This window comes from Vipera berus (genome assembly GCF_964194415.1).
Source record: "Vipera berus genome assembly, chromosome: 3".
NCBI classification, from domain to species: Eukaryota; Metazoa; Chordata; class Lepidosauria; order Squamata; family Viperidae; genus Vipera; species Vipera berus.
Window position 1 is genome coordinate 123,799,587 of NC_138204.1, and position 16,937 is coordinate 123,816,523.

The 16,937-nt window shown below is 39.9% G+C and overlaps 1 protein-coding gene across 2 annotated transcripts in view; it reads left to right on the top strand.

Annotated features, from left to right (window-relative positions):
- Nucleotides 1-403: 403 nt before the first annotated feature.
- The window catches only part of XRN2 (5'-3' exoribonuclease 2), a 74,926-nt gene continuing 58,392 nt past the window's right edge, over nucleotides 404-16,937 (top strand). For both annotated transcript variants that reach the window (XM_081323247.1, XM_081323248.1), the window contains exons 1-7: nucleotides 404-571; nucleotides 8,128-8,255; nucleotides 8,333-8,444; nucleotides 8,958-9,069; nucleotides 9,476-9,534; nucleotides 11,102-11,191; nucleotides 12,635-12,707. In XM_081323247.1, the coding sequence (XP_081179373.1) occupies nucleotides 497-571; nucleotides 8,128-8,255; nucleotides 8,333-8,444; nucleotides 8,958-9,069; nucleotides 9,476-9,534; nucleotides 11,102-11,191; nucleotides 12,635-12,707 (649 nt within the window). In that variant the 5' untranslated portion in view covers nucleotides 404-496. The remainder of the gene's footprint in view (nucleotides 572-8,127; nucleotides 8,256-8,332; nucleotides 8,445-8,957; nucleotides 9,070-9,475; nucleotides 9,535-11,101; nucleotides 11,192-12,634; nucleotides 12,708-16,937) is intronic.

Sequence of the window (16,937 nt, forward strand, 5' to 3'; positions counted from 1 at the left end):
GTCGGATTGACGAAGGATACAATCTAAGTGGGCTACAGCTTCAAATACGGAGTTCAGTATGCCAAATTCGGATGTACGGAGGGCGCGCCAGTTGGTAAACAAATTAGGAAAAAACAGTTTCTGAACAAGCCAAATAGAGTACAAATACCATGACGGATATGCTGGCGATTTCCCCCAAATGCCCTCCAACCAATAGCGTTCTCACTAAATTTACCAGCTATCAATGAGTACCCAACGCAGCCCACCCCCGCCCGCCCGCCGCGAGACCGCCCAGCTCCTCCAGCAGCCACTCGAAACCGAAACCGCTTTTTCATTCGCCTCGACCGAGAGGGGAGTTGGAGGAATTACGTCATTGGTCACGTTCCCTTACGCGCTGCGCACTTCCGTCTTTTTTTTTTTACCCATCGTACTAGGGGGTGACCTGGTGACCCGGACATCTTTTCGTCGCCGGTTTTGTCGAGGAAAGGGCTGCGCGTCCGAGGGTCCGGGGCGACTAATGGGGGTCCCGGCGTTTTTCCGGTGGCTGAGCCGCAAATATCCCTCCATCATCGTGTCCTGCACTGAAGAAAAGGTGAGCGAGAGGAAAAAAAAAGGGCGTTTGGCGGGACGGCTGCTGGCGCTGCGTTGCCGCGGCTTTTGGAGCCCGCGTTGCTTGGGCCGGGGGAAAAAAAAAGGAAGGGCGGAAGAACTGGCGAATCTCTCCCGACTTGTTATTTCTCTCGCGAGATGTTATTACAGGGGTCTTCAAACTTGGCCCTTTTATGACTTGTGGACTTCAACTCCCAGAATTCCTCAGCCAGGCACGCTGGCTGAGGAATTCTGGGAGTTGAAGTCCATAAGTCATAAAAGGGCCAAGTTTGAAGACCCCTGTGTTATTACATCTGGGGAGAATCACCGCTTCCACTTTCTCGTGGAACTGATTTGTTAGGCTTCGCAATGGTGGGGCGGATTTTTTTTACAGCTGTGACGGACAGCGTGTTTTGGTTTTCAGAAGCCAAACAAAACAGGCTTTTCCAACTTAAACGTAACGCTTTCGGCCGATTGTAGCATGTGCATGTTTGATGAGGGGCTAGGCCAGGGCTAGGAAACCTTGGCTCTTTTATGACTCGTGCGTGGACTTCAACTCCCAGAATTCCTGAGCCAGCTGGTATGGCTCAGGAATTCTGGGAGTTGAAGTCCACGAGTCATAAAAGAGCCGAGGTTGCCTACTCCTGAGCTAGGAGATTAAAGTCAGGGGATGTAGGACATTTTGATAAAATCTGATTCATAGAAAATGATTGTTTAGATAGATTGCTAGCTTTATTGAATCTGGTTCAGTTTGGTAAAGCCAATGCTGTAAATAGAATGGATAGCTGAATAGGCACATGTACCACTTAATTTTTGCATGTGTATGAATAATTACCTTCTACACACTTGCTTCATAACTGTCAGTCCTATTAATCAAATGCTGCTACTTAAGGTGTTGCACTGTAAACTTTCCAGGTTAAACCTGTTATGAAACATTCTATTCTTTGTTCTTGCTTTCGTAAAAGCCTGGCACAATCGTTTGGTTAGCCCAGTAATAAGATCAGAGTTGGGAGGAATCATTTATGTCATCAAGCCCGCTTCTCTCCACTGTTAATCCAATAAGATCGGACTAGCAGTGGAGAGTAGAATGTTTTTCTTAGTGTGTAACTGAAATCTTCTGCTGACCTAAAGCCATTTTTCCATGTTCTGTAAGCTGTGGCAATATGGGTCAGGAACATTTGTTTTGTACTTGAAGAGTGCTCTCATGTTTTTCTCAGTAGTGATTTTTTCCAAGGCTTAACAGAGTTCCTTCAATCTTTTCAGATAGGATTTATTTCATAGTCTGATCATTTTTACCTGTCTTTGTATCTGTCCTAATTTCTTAGAATCCTTAAAGTGTGAATCCAAGAATTGTATTCAGTATGCAGGGGCAACTTAGTGGGACCATCGGAATAGGATAGGATAGAATTGCAAGGGAGCTTGGAGGCCTTCTAGTCCAACCCCCTGCTCAGGCAGGAAACCCTATACCATTTCAGACAATTGATTGTCCAATCTCTTCTTAAAAACCTGCAGTGTTGGAGCATTCACAACTTCTGGAGGCAAGTTGTTCCATTGATTTATTGTTTTAGCTGTCAGGAAATTTCTTCTTAGTTCTAGGTTGCTTCTCTCCGTGATTAGTTTCCATCCATTGCTTCTTGTCCTACCTTAGGTGCTTTGGAGCAGGGCTTTTCAACCAGTGATATGGTTAAGAGCCTTGGTGGAGCAGTGGGCTGATGCCTCCTTAAGTAACACCAGCTGCCTGCAATTAGTGCAGGTTCGCGTCCCACCTGGCTCAAAGTTGACTCAGCCTTCCATCCTTCCGAGGTAGGTAAAATGAGGACCCAGATTGTTGGGGGCAATAAGCTGACTTTGTAATAATGCTGCTGGGGGGGAAAGCCCTAATAAGCAGGCATATACATAGAATGAAGACTATTGCTAAGCACATTGGTTTGTGCTTAAATTGTAAGCTGCCCTGAGTCTTCGGAGAAGGGCGGGATATAAATGGGATTAAAATAAATAAATAAAAATAAATACCACGTGTGGTACATTGGCACCTGGCAGGTGGTATGTGACCATCCTAGAAAAGTAGTGGGGGAGGGGAATGAGCTGAACCGGTGGCAGCACCGCACAAGCCTGAGCGAGAGATGGCTGGAGCTGCAGGGCTCAGCGGAAGTGCCAGGATGACTTACATTCAGATGCTTGGCAACTGATTCATATTTATGACGGTCACAGTGTCTCAGGGTCATGTGAAGTGACCAAAACCTTACTTCGAACAGTCATTAAGCGAACTGTTGTAAGTCGAGGACTACCTGTACTTCATCACTTTTTTCCTTTTTTTTATGTGTTTAAGAAACCAGTTCGATAGATACAGAATGGGAACATCTGGTTTCAGTAATTCTAACTGAAATAAAAATCCATTCAATTTTTCCAAATTGAATAAATGAATAATCACCAACATAAAGTTGGTAGATGCATTTTTAGATTGTATCAACATTAACACATTTTCTAAATCACGGGTATGTCTAGTTTAATGAAAAGAAGGAATGGGGGTAACATGATAGCAGTGTTCCAATATCTCAGGGGTTGCCACAAAGAAGTGGAAATCAAGCTATTCTCCAAAGCAGGGCTTTTCAACCTTTTTTACCCATTGTACCACTTTTAGGACCACCAGTTGCCCAGCAAAGTGATGACCAAAAAAAAGGAAAAAAGTGATGAAGTACAGGCAGTCCTTGACTTACAACAGTTCGCTTAATGACTGTTCGAAGTAAGGTTTTGGTCACTTCACATGACCCTGAGACACTGTGACCGTCATAAATATGAATCAGTTGCCAAGCATCTGAATGTAAGTCATCCTGGCACTTCCGCTGAGCCCTGCAGCTCCAGCCATCTCTCGCTCAGGCTTGTGCGGTGCTGCCACCGGTTCAGCTCATTCCCCTCCCCCACTACTTTTCTAGGATGGTCACATACCACCTGCCAGGTGCCAATGTACCACACGTGGTATTTATTTTTATTTATTTATTTTAATCCCATTTATATCCCACCCTTCTCCGAAGACTCAGGGCAGCTTACAATTTAAGCACAAACCAATGTGCTTAGCAATAGTCTTCATTCTATGTATATGCCTGCTTATTAGGGCTTTCCCCCCCAGCAGCATTATTACAAAGTCAGCTTATTGCCCCCAACAATCTGGGTCCTCATTTTACCTACCTCGGAAGGATGGAAGGCTGAGTCAACTTTGAGCCAGGTGGGACGCGAACCTGCACTAATTGCAGGCAGCTGGTGTTACTTAAGGAGGCCTGGCTCAAAGTTGACTCAGAAATTAATGGATGTCCTTTTTCAAAAATTTGTGTACGTGGAGTCCTTAGTACTTTCTGAGCTTGGTTGTCTCTTGCAAGCTTTCATACCCAAACTAGGTAACATAATTAGTGCAAGAAGTGCTCTCTTTTTATATACCTAGTGCACGGGTCGGCAACCCGCGGCTCCGGAGCCGTATGCGGCTCTTTGAGCCGTCTCCTGCGGCTCCCAGCCACCCGGTGCGCGCGCACCTCTTCGAACGGGCAGTGGTGCGCGCGCACCTCTCCAAATGGAGAGTGGCACTGCCCGTTCCGAGAGGTGCGCGCGCACCTTTCTGAAGGGCGGAGGTGCGCGCGCACCTCTCCAAGCCGCCGCCGTCCCGTCCGGAGACCTGCCGCGTTCACGGCAGCTGTGCAAACGGGATGGCGGCGGTTTGGAGAGTGCGCGCGCACCTCTCCCAAGCCGCCGCCGTCCGGAGACCTGCCGACGTTTGGGGAGGTGCACGCGCACCTCTCGGAATGGGTAGCGGCCCCGCTTCTTGCAAAAGCTGCCGCAGCCCGTCTGCAAAGCTGCCGAAAGCGGCAGCTTTGCAGACGGGCCATCGCCGTCGCGCAACCGGGAATCGGTTCCATCACACATTTTAAAAAAAGGCAACCGCGCGCGTCCGTGCATGCGCAAGAAACTTTTTGCGCATGCGCGTGCATGAACGCACGCACGCGGCTCCCACTTTTTTTTATGTGTGATGGAACCGGTTCCCAGTGGCTCTTTTCCTTTTTCGGGTTGCCGACCCCTGACCTAGTGGCTTGCCCTGTCAGTATTGGTGGGATTGTTCTTGGTAGTTCCTTGATTAGGGTGTTCTTTACTGTTAGCTTATTTGTCTGAGTTGGTAATTTCTTGATTGGGGTATTGTTTACTACTTAATTATTGGTCTAATATTAATCTTGGTGTTAATCTCTGCTTATCTGGGTGTTGTTTGCTGGCAAGGAGGTGTTTTGGTCTTTCTGTTTTCTGTTTGGCTTTTTTGATTGTCTCTTTTGAATGCTATGTAGATGTCATTTATCTCTATGTGCCTGTTGAAGGCTCATTTGTCTGAGTACCAGGCTTCTACCAGTTCTCTAGCATTTTTGGACTTTTGCTGCAAGGTTAAGAAGTTTTCAACATGTGTTCTAATTTGCTACTTGCATGCACTATGCTAGTCTTCTGCCTGCTTGTCCTAGTTGGGTGGTGTGGGTGGTTTTACGATAGAGACTTGTGTTTCTAATTTGCCATTGTTGCCTCTACTGATAGGGATATCCAGGAAGGGTTTCATGTTGTTGTTTTTTTCCCTTGTGAATGTTATTTCTTTGAAGATGTTGATAGTTCTGGGAATATTGACATAATTATGTTAACATGAGAACGTTCCCCAGAGTCATCTCAGAGTTCTGTGTCAATTGAAATGAATCTAGATAAAAGTGTCTATGCTAGAGCTTGTCATTTACCAACCGCTTGAGTATTTGCCAAGGGAGAATATATTAGCTATTAATCTATAGCTCTCCTCTGGGTCAATAGCAATTTAATTGCTACCTTCTTTTAAATAAGCTCATATTCAATCCTTTTATAAACAACATATGCCATGTCCCATACCCACTACTCATCTTTTTGTTAAAGAAATTTGCCCAAACAAGCAAAAATGAAACATACAAGCAATCAGCAAACATATCATGCTACTAAGGGTTCCAGATTTATATATTTTGTGATTATTAGAAAGGCTTCAGACCATTTTGAAAAGCTTTGTTGAATAATACTGAAAGCACACAAAACCTATGGGGGAAAATAATCTTCACTAGTATACCATAGACTCAGTAAAGAGCTCTTTTGTTTGGTTGATTTCATCATAAATCTTTGTCCCATATAAATTCTCTTTTAATTTTTTTTTCATTGCCCTAATACAGGCATGTCAAACTTGCAACGTCACGTGACGTATCGTGACTTTTTCTCCATTGCCGGCAATGTGGTGAGCGCAGTTTCGTCGTGATGCATCCGGCCTGTGGGCTGGCAGTTTGACATGCCTGCCCTAATAGGTTAATCCAAGGAACTTCATGGGCTTTATTCAGTATAAGTTGTTGGTTATTGTACCATCAGCTGCTTGTGAAATGTCAATATTCAGCATATTGGGTAATCCATTATTTTTTGGGAATTAGAAATAGACCTCTCATCCCTGGAGTTAGATAACGTTATTGAAAATGTTGTTGCTTTAGAAGTTAAGATATGAACAAAGGTTGTATTATATGTTAGGATCTAAACAAATGAAATCAGATTACAAGATACATACTCTGCTTAACCTTATAAAATCAATTCTGATGAACTGAAATGTTTTACAGTGGAATGGACGTCTGTATAAAGTGGTGGAATTTCTTTTATCAGACTCTTTAAAATAGATGATCACCTCCTAGGCTTTATATGGGAACACTGTAATAGTAGAGTTCCTGTATTGGCATGATTTGAATGAGATGAAGCAGCTGAAATTCAGCTTTATAACCATGAAAATGAAGCTGACATAAAAACTGATCTAGAAACCACTTACTGCTTACTGTCTTGCTGATACAATCAAATCAAGCAGGTCTTCCTACATTAATTAAACCAATGGTGTGTTGAGACTGCATTTTAGATTATTCTGAAAGTCCTCAAGATCAAATCCATGACCATCGAGTCAGCTGAAGCAGGGATGAACGGTTGAGTTCATATTAGTAAAATTGCCCTAATATTGCCCTTGCACACATTTCAAGATACAGATACTCATAACTGTCAGTCAAATGTAAACCCTGGAAAAGGAGAACATATAACCTCAATAACCAGCTAATGGCTGAAGCAAAGTTACAACAAAATAGTAAACTAATAGTCATTAAACTAATTAAACTTTTCAGCCTTCCCTGTCTCTGCAGGGAGCTCAGGAGTGGAAGATGAAAGAGTAGAACATGGGCCTTTATTCATGCTTATGGATAGAAAAACAATCTATTTTAGAACCACAATAGAGAACATAAAAATTCAAATTTGCAAACATGATTCCTGGGGGAATGTGTTCTAATATTCAGCATGTTAAAATCTGACATTATGACATATGAAGATTTGTTTATTCTTATAAATAAATTCCCAGAACATGAATACCCTAATAGGAATATAGCAGTAGTAGTAATTTTAAGTTGGGTTCCATACTCAGCTTTCTTGGCTACAAAGTACTTTATTAGACTCTGAGACAATTCCAGGAAAGGCTGATTTCTAATTTAGGTTATTGTACAGAGATATGTGAGATTGCAGATAGAAATGTCTTCAGTGAGAAATAAACATCCACAAATTTGGATGTTCCAGTAGATATGTATTATTATGAATTAGTAGCATAAAACTGTTGTCAGATTTAAGGAACATGCTAATCTGAGTGTTGCTGTTACATGTTTTTATTGACACTATGCAAATTCTTAGAAATATGTTACTGTAAGTAAAGAGTGCATATGAAGCACTTTTATTTGAATAATTAAATCTGATTTTTTTTCAAAGTTTATGTGGCTGCTTTAGGAGTGTGTGGATATGTGTGTCTATGTACACATCTGATGTGCTTCTCTGGAACAAAGATTATATATGAAATACTAGCTTGTGTTATACTATATATGTGTTGATCATAGTCTGGATATAAAATAATTTTATTTTTTAAAATCATAATTTACCAGGAGAACCAGTTTGATCTAATGGTTAAAGCACCAGGCTACAAACTAGAAGACTGCTCTAGTCCTGCCTTAGGCATGAAAGTCTACCTGACTTTGGACCAGTCATTCTCTCAGCCCATAACATCAGGTTCATGCAGCAAGCTAATCAGTCAATTCCTGTTGCAATCAAATGATCAACACTCAGGTGATCCAAAAAAAGTGGATCTGTATTACACTAGGAAGAATATATAAAAATTTCCTTCCTTTTGGGTTGTACATCTTCCTCAATCTTGGCCTAGGAAGATAGTTGGCCTATATAAACGAGTAATCAGCCCAGAATTATTATATTCCCACAATTAATCTAAGTCCAGCCCTCTTGAATTCTGTTAATTCCTGTCTAGCGCCAGTTTAGTACTGAATGTTAGTTGACTAGATTCTCATGTATAGGCTTGAGTAATAAATCTTTTTAACTTGAGTAATAAATCTTTTTAACTGCAACTTAGAGCATGGTCCTGATTGTGTCTGACAACTTGGTTTTCTTGAGTATGGTTTACTTTCTTGAAATATGATTTAGACTATTTCAGAATCACCTGTCATTTATTGTTTGCAGGCTAAAGAATGTAATGGTATTAAAATTCCAGTTGACACCAGTAAGCCAAATCCCAATGAAGTAGAATTTGATAATTTATACTTGGATATGAATGGCATTATCCATCCTTGTACACATCCTGAGGACAAGTGAGTAGCATTTTTATTTAAATAAGGAGTCTGCATTTGTGGTATTTGAAATATTAATGTGATACCTTACACTGCAGGCCAGCACCCAAAAATGAAGATGAAATGATGGTTGCAATTTTTGAGTATATTGACAGGCTATTCAACATTGTGAGACCAAGGAGACTTCTCTACATGGCAATAGATGGAGTGGTAAATATAAAAAAATGCTCAATTATTCAGTTTGTTTAAAAGAAACACACACACAATAGTATGAGACTTAGCAAAAATAATTCTTTGCCAAGTGGACATTTAAAAATGGGATTTTAACATTAATATTTATTTCATTTATATTAACTAGCCAATATCAATACTTCAGTATATGTGACAAAACCTTGAGGCATAGTGGACTACAATGAAGGCATATTTCATTATTGCACATTTATTTATGGAGATTGTACTGGTGGGGAAGTCAGTAATAAATACAATTTTTCTCATTTAACTGAATCATATAAAATAATATTAATTTTGTGTATTTAGTAGTACTTTAAAATTTCCCAGAATTGTTCATAGTGCAGCAGTCTATAAATATTGCTGTATATGTCTGTATGGTTTGTATGTAAACTTTCAAATATAGTGATACAATCTAAACTTCATAGTTTAATAGGAAGACAAAAAGTAAGAAAAATGTCATTTAAATTGTTAATGCTAATACTCTTCTTCTAGGCTCCCCGGGCAAAGATGAATCAACAGAGATCCAGAAGATTCAGAGCATCAAAAGAAGGAATGGAAAGTGTAGAAGAGAAGCAGAGAATTAGACAAGAAATTATGGAGAAAGGTAAATTGATAATCTAATATTTTTCATTAATAAGCAATTTGAAGAAGGGGTTCTTTCCTGTTTTTTATTACATATTCTTGTATCTAGTAAAGCAAAATAGTCATGCAAATGCATGGTTGTTTGAGTTGCACAGTTTCTGTCTTATCTTTATTTACAAGATTCTGTTAAGTGTATTCTAATTTACACTTGAAATGCCGTGCCTGGAATTCTTTGTCAGCTTGTCTTGAGATTAGAACCGTTATCGTAAGTGGTCATCATATCTAATTGAATTCCAGAATAGAGCTATCAGTAAAGTAAAATGTTATGGGTTAAAAATTAATGGTATGAAATATATGTCTGTCTTCTTCTATCTCATAATTTTGCCTGTTACACTAGTCTTCAGTTCTGTTACATGTTTTTTTTAAAGGTGGCTTTCTACCTCCAGAAGAAATTAAAGAAAGATTTGACAGCAATTGTATAACTCCAGTAAGTAGAACTTCTATTATCTCCCAAACTGAGATTGGACATAGCTTTGGTCACAGTCTATTGGTTGATTAACTACTGCTTGACAGTGGGTTTATAACTGTCATCTCAGACTCTGATTGCAGGTTAATATCTAGCAAATATTTTTGTGAAGACTGTTGGCATTTCCAGAGGATGAAGATGCCACCTAAAATGCTACATTACAGAACTAATTAGGAAAAATTTTCAGGAGTTCAGGATGCTACTTTGATTGCTGTAGTAGCAGTGTCAAGTCTAAGTAGAAAGTTGTAGCAAGACATAAATGGAAGATTAAAATGTCAAAAGATATATCTCTAAGCGCACTTGTGCTGTTTTTTCTCTATCTCTAAATTTAGTGTGCATAATATAACTAAAATTCTTCTTACGTGCATTTCTCTCCTTCCCTTGCCAAGATCTACATGAAAGGGCAAAGTCATCCAAAAGACAATAATGCTTTTGAGAAAAGTATTCCCAAGATTAACTTTGGGCTGGGTTTGTATGAGGAGAGAGAATGAAAAGAAGTTTTCCATAGTTCAATTGCTAAAATAAGAACCTAATTTTTTACTCTCAAAACTCAAGTTTGCACAGAAACCTATGGTTCTGATGGATAATGTCATAATAGCAGTGAAATATTTTATAAATCTGGAAACAGGATTTTGTGAGATTCAGAGTATAAAAGGTAAGAGTATTCTAGATCAGCTCACCTTACTGCATAATGACTTTTTTATGGAAGAGAAGATGCTAGATTAATGAAATGGATTGAAAAGAGGGAAGACAATTCTTCTGTCTATAGGAGCCCCTAAGGTAAACATAAAGGGACACGGTGGCTCAGTGGGTTAGGATGCTGAGCTCGTCGATCAGATGATAGACAGTTTGGCGGGTCGAATCCTGAGTGCCGCGTAACTAGTGAGCGCCTGTTACTCGTCCCAGCTTCTGCCAACCTAGCAGTTCGAAAGCACGTAAAAATGCAAGTAGAAAAATAGGGACTACTACGGTGGGAAGGTAACAGCGTTCCGTGCACCTTTGGCGTCTAGTCATCCTCGGACAAGCGCTGGCTCTTCGGCTTTGAAACGGAGATGAGCACCGGCCCCTAGAGTTGGAAACGACTAGCATGCATGTGTGGGGGAACCTTTACCTTTACCTAAGGTAAACATAGTCATGGGGAAGAGATAGATTATCGGTCAGTTTAAAACCTTTATTATTTTAAACATATATGTCTCCCCATTTCAGGATAGAAATAAAATGCTCACTTTGAGAATATCTTATTAAAGAAGACAGCAGCAGAAAAGATGACAGTTAATAATGTTTTTAATTCAGGTGGCATTTGGGGCACATTCTGATAATATGTTGACTTTAGCTTATGATTTAGTCATAAATTTGTCAGTGGCTTCCTTTTTCACTCTTCATGCTACTACAGCTCACATAATTGCAAATCTTTTTGATATAGCTTTGACCTACTCAAGCTAGTGTATATTTGTATTTATTTAAAATGTTTATTTAAAAAATTGCCCAATCTTGCCTCTAAACATTGTTTTATGTTCTTGTTATATAGGGAACAGAATTTATGGACAGTCTTGCTAAATGTCTTCGTTATTATATTGCTGACCGTTTAAATAATGATCCTGGATGGAAAAACTTAACGGCAAGTTTCACTTTCTTGACTGTAACTCCAATTCTAATGTAAATGAATTTTAGGTTGGATAACTCTTGTTATTGTTGAGCAAGTTTTCACCCATATATTATGTAGGATGTGTAATTTTAGGGAGAAAATACATTTTATTAAGTATTCATCAAATGATATTTCAGTCCATTAGTAGAATTTTTTATTGATACACAATTTAGGAAGCACAGATACCAGTCTTAGGAAATGTACACAATTTCCTTCATATATAATGCTATAATGCTATTTATTTCAAACTCTTTCCATCTGTATGTTTGTAATTATTATTTTTTGTTGAGAGTTGAAACTAAACTCACTTGACAATTTTTTAAATTTGTTATTCTGAGGGTCTTTGATGCCCTTAAGGTTATTAATAAATATATAACACAACCCAACATAACATAACATAAATCTTTTATGACTGTAGCCCATCTAGATGAGTCGCCAATAAAATTTATAAATAAAAAATAGGCAATTTCTGAAATTGACCAGAAAGCTTTAAAAGGGTCTGCTACAATTGTAAGCAAGATAGTTAATAGCTTCATCTCCTGCTCCTGAAACCCACAGAAGACTACGGTCTCCTCATGAGGAGCAGTCATCCAATGCACATGGGTCTCTCCCATCCTTTCCTTGTCTGGGAGGTACCAAAGAATGAGTCATTGGTTCTTCAGTCTTTGTTGTGGGCATCCACTCTGCTTTCACCGAGACATCTTCAGTTTGCCATCCCTCCCTCAGAAGTTCCAGATCTGAGTATATTTCTGAGAATATATAGAACAGTGTTCTTCCAGTTTTTGTTTTTTAGAAATTACTCAAGGCATCAAAAGTTTAGAAAATATTTGCCAGATACACATTAGTAATTTTCATGCTGATGTTCTGTATTGCTGGGGTCCCCAACCTCTAGTCCACGGCCCACTGCTGGGCTGTGGCCTATTGGCCACCGGGCCACCGGACAGGCTGGCCAGTGCACGCACATACCTCCACTCACGCTAGAGCCTGCAGACCCGTTTGTGCATGTGCGTGGCACTAGCAGAGGCGGCGACTAGTGCATGCACACATGTGCAAACATGCCTGCTAGCCCCATGCAGGTTGTGTGGCCCATTCGTGCATGTGCGCAGCACTAGCAGCGGTGGCTAGTGCCTGTGCGCCTGCACAAACAGGGCCGCTAGCGCCGTGTGGATTTTGTGGCCCGTTCACACGTGCGCACGGTGCTAGCAGCAGCAGCTAGCACCTGCATGTATGCGCAAATGGGCTGCTAGACCTGTGCGGGTTCATGTGTGGCCCTATTCATGTGTGCTCATGAGCACGCACACAAATTTTACAACTGCTCCCTTTCCCTCCAGGCCACCAGCATGAAAAGGTTGGGGACCTCTGCTATATTGAGTATTTCAATTTACATCTAATATTGCTTCTTTTTGTTATTGATAGGTTATTTTATCTGATGCAAGTGCTCCAGGTGAGGGTGAACACAAAATAATGGATTACATCCGTAGGCAAAGAGGTAGGGATATTATGTTCTTTACAGGAGAATAAGTAGGATAACTTTGAACAGTTTGGATTAATATATTATTGTTTTATACAACAGGATTTGTCAAAATACTCATTGAATGTGTGCAGAGCAATAAGAGTTTCATGTGATTGTAGTAATAGCTTAGTGCACGTACAACTTGAAAATATAAAATCAAAATTTAAAAAGACAAAAATTGGCTTAGTGCTCTTTAGTCTATGTAGCAACTTAAATTATGTACCTGATTTTACAGTACGGGAAGTCCTTGACTTTCCAGTATGGTCAGAAGTCATGGCAATTGTTAACTGAGGTGCTCACCCAATTGCCTCACTTAACAACCACAATCTCTGCTTTCCCTGTTGCAAGACGTTAAGCAGAACATGGGTTGTTTTCAGGGTGGGGAAGGCCCTGGGATAAGCGGGGTGGGGTAACAGTGTCGGTTGTAAGGGTGGATTGTCAAGCACCCAATTTTGTTCATGTGATGGTGGGGACCCCATTGGCCGTAACTTCGGGCAGGTGTCCTAAGTCCCTTCATTCAGCAGCATCATAATTTTGAATTGTCACTGAACAAACAATTGAAGACCCCCGTATATAACAGATGTATATTTCATATGAACCAACTTGTACCTGTGACATGAGATAGTAAACTTCAAAAACTGTGACTTTTTTCATTCCTTAAATATGTTTTTTTTGGTGGAGAGTTCTAGAGAATTTCTCTCATTTGTGGAATATCTCGTTGTTTCTCCAATGTTTTCAATAGAATTTTAAAAACAAAACTTTTCTATTATGTCAAAAAACATGTTGGACTTAGGAATAAGTACAATCTTTCTGATTAAAATACCAAGGTAGGTTAAATTGAAGAGACCCAAAAGTTGATTTATATAGCACTTTATTCTTAATGTAGAAGTTGTCTTCAAACCTTAGTCCAACAATAATCATTACCTTATTTAAAGAGAAGTTATTGCATCTACAGAAGGAACAGGGCAGGAGAAACCATGCAGCAGAATTTAAAATCCATGTCAATATATGCTCACTGAATTGGCCAGCTGGATAAATTGATACATACTTTGTTTCTTCTGAATGTCTTTGAACTGGATTGATATGTCCTATTTTTTATACATCATTGCTACTGTTGGGTTTGTTAATGTTTTTAATGTGTTTCAATATTATTATTTTATCCCATTGGATTTGATTATACTGCATTTTCATTAAATTATATGTGGGAGTTACACAAAATCAGTTTGATTACATAAATGTAGAATATTTTGGAAAAATACTTGGCTGCTGACCTAGCTCTTATGGTGCTATATGATGAAAAATGAAATGGATCCATAAGATTATGTTGATTCTTCTCTCTTATTGAAATTAAACTCCTGGCTATTTCCTTCCATCAGTCCTTCTCCAAGTCCTGCTGTGGCAGGAGACTGTTCCTGGGAGGGATTACAGGTAGTCCTCAACTTAACAACCATTTGTTTAGTGACCATTCAAAATTAAAACGGCATCGAAAGAAGTGACTTGTGACCAGTTTTCACACTTGCAACCTTGGCGGCATCCTCATGATCAAGTGATCAAAATTGGTTTTTGGCAACTGGCATGTATTTGTAAGACTTGCACTGTCCGGGGGTCATATGATCACCATTTGCAACCTTCCCAGCTGCCCTCCGACAAGCAAAGTCAATGGGGGAAGCCCCATTTACTTAATGACTATGATTCACTTAACAACTGCAGTGACTCACTTAACAACTGTGGCAAAAATGTCACGAAATGGGGCAAAACTCATTTAACTGCCTTGCTTAACAACAGAAACTTAGGGCTCAGTTGTCATAAGTCAAGGGCTACCTGTAGTGAAGAACATTGGGAGTCTGTGCCAAGAATATATATACAGTCATATTAAAAAGAAAATACAACCTCTTTGAGTTCCATGGTTTTATGTATCGGGACGTAGTAAAAAATCATCTGGTCCTTAGCAGTTCTTAAAAATAGGTAAATGCAACCACAGATGAACAACATGTTCCATTGCAACACCTTGATTCTTTTCTTTTTCAGCCAATCCTGTTGTAGGTTTGCTGGTGTGTTTGGAATCATCATCCTATTGCAGACATGTCAAACCCGCAGCGTCACAGAGCTTTTTCCCCATTGCCAGCCATGGGGTGGGCACGGTTTCATTGTGACGGATCCGGCCCGTGGGCCGGCAGTTTGACACCCCTGTCCTATTGCATGACCCAGTGTCGGCCAAGCTTTAGTTGTTAGGCAGATCACCTCACATTTGACTCAAGAATACTTTGGTATTCAGAGGAGTGCATGGTGGACTCAACGACTACATGTTGCCCAGGTCTTGTGGCTGCAAAACAAGCCCAAATCATTACCCAACCACCACCATGCTTGACAGTTGGTATGAGAGGTTTGTGCTGATATGCTGTGTTTGTTTTTTGCCAAATGTGGCACTGTCCATTATAACCAAGCCTCTCCACTTTAGTCTTATCTGTCTAAAGAACAGTGTTCCAGAAGTCTTGTGATTTATTCAGATGCAACTTTGCAAACCTAATCCATGCTGCCATGTTCTTTTTTAGAGAGAAGAGGCTTCCTCCTGGGAACCTTTCCAAGTAAACCACACTTGTTCAGTCTTTTTCTAATTGTACCATCATGATCTTCAACATTTAACATGCTAATTGACATCTATAGAATCTGAGATATAGCTCTTGGATTTTTTTGCAATTCCTCTGAGCATTGCATGGTCTGACCCTTTGCTAAGATGTCCACTCCTGGGAAGATTAGCAACTGCCTTGAATGTTTTCCACTTGTGAATAATCTTCCTCACTGTAGAAGGATGGACTTTCAGTTGTTTGGAAATGACCTTATAACCCTTCCCAAATTGATGGGTAGCATCTCTTAAGATCATTACTAATATCTTTCCCATTTGGCATTGTGTTAACATACACCTCAATGCTGGAGATCAGCAAACTCCTAAAACCTCACCTTTTATAGAGGTTGTCACACTTAGCTGATGATCAATTGATCAAAGGCACTTGATCATCAGCTGTTTAGCTCTTCATACCTAAAGAAGTATCAATGAGAATAGAACTGGAAGGGATCTTAAAGGTCTTCTAGTCCTATACCTATACCCTTTCAGACAATTGGCTGTCCAGTCTCTTAAAAACCTCCAGTGATAAAGCACTCACAACATCTGAAGGCAAGTGTTCCACTGGTTAATTGTTCTCATTGTTAATTCCAGGTTGCTTCTCTCCTTGATTAGATTCCATCCATTTTTTCTTGTCTTGCCTTCTAGTACTTTGGAAAATAAGTTTACCCCATCTTCTTTGTGGCAGCCCCCCAAATACTGGAATACTGCTACCATATCACCCCTAGTCCTTCTTTTCTCTAGCCATACCCAGTTCCTGCAACTGTTCTTCATATGTTTTAGTCTTTAGGCCTTTAATCATCTTAGTTACTCTTCTTAGTACTTTTTCCAAAGTCTCAACATCTTTTTTGTAATAGGTTTTATAAAGTGGTACTAATACTTCATGTGATTTTGATTCTATGCCTCTGTTTATACAGTTAAGGATTGTATTAGGGTTTTTTTTTTGGCTGTTGCTGCACACTGCTGGTTCATGGTTATGTGATCGTCCACTAGGACTCCAAGGTCCCTCTCACAGTTACTGTTTTTAAGCCAGGTCTCACCCAATCTGTAGTTGTATCTTTCATTTTTCTTGCCTAAATATAAAACTCTGCTTTTCTCCACATTGAAACTCATTTTGTTGGATAGGGCCTACTGTTTAAGTCTGTCAAGATCTTTTTGGATCCTGAGCTTGTCTTCTGAGGTCTTGGCTATTCCTGCCAGTTTAATGTCATCTGCAAATTTGATGAGTTCCCCTTCTAATCCCTCATCTAAGACATTTATGAAGATATTGAAGAGTACTGGGCCTAAGACAGTACCTTGTGGTATCCGACCACTTACTTCAGTAAGGCTATACTTAGTTTTTCACACATGGCTTCTCCATTTAGGCTTCCTTTTTGTAAAATAAATGATGACATGCTATAATATGTCATGCATTGTTCATCTGAGGTTGCATTTACCTACTTTTAAGAACTGCTAAGGATCAGATGATTTTTACCAAATTCTGATATATGAAACCACGGATCTCAAAGAGGGTGTACTTTCTTTTTCACATGACTCTAGTTTCAGCTTGGTTACCTAAGACATGAATCCCAGCTGCCTAGGTAAAG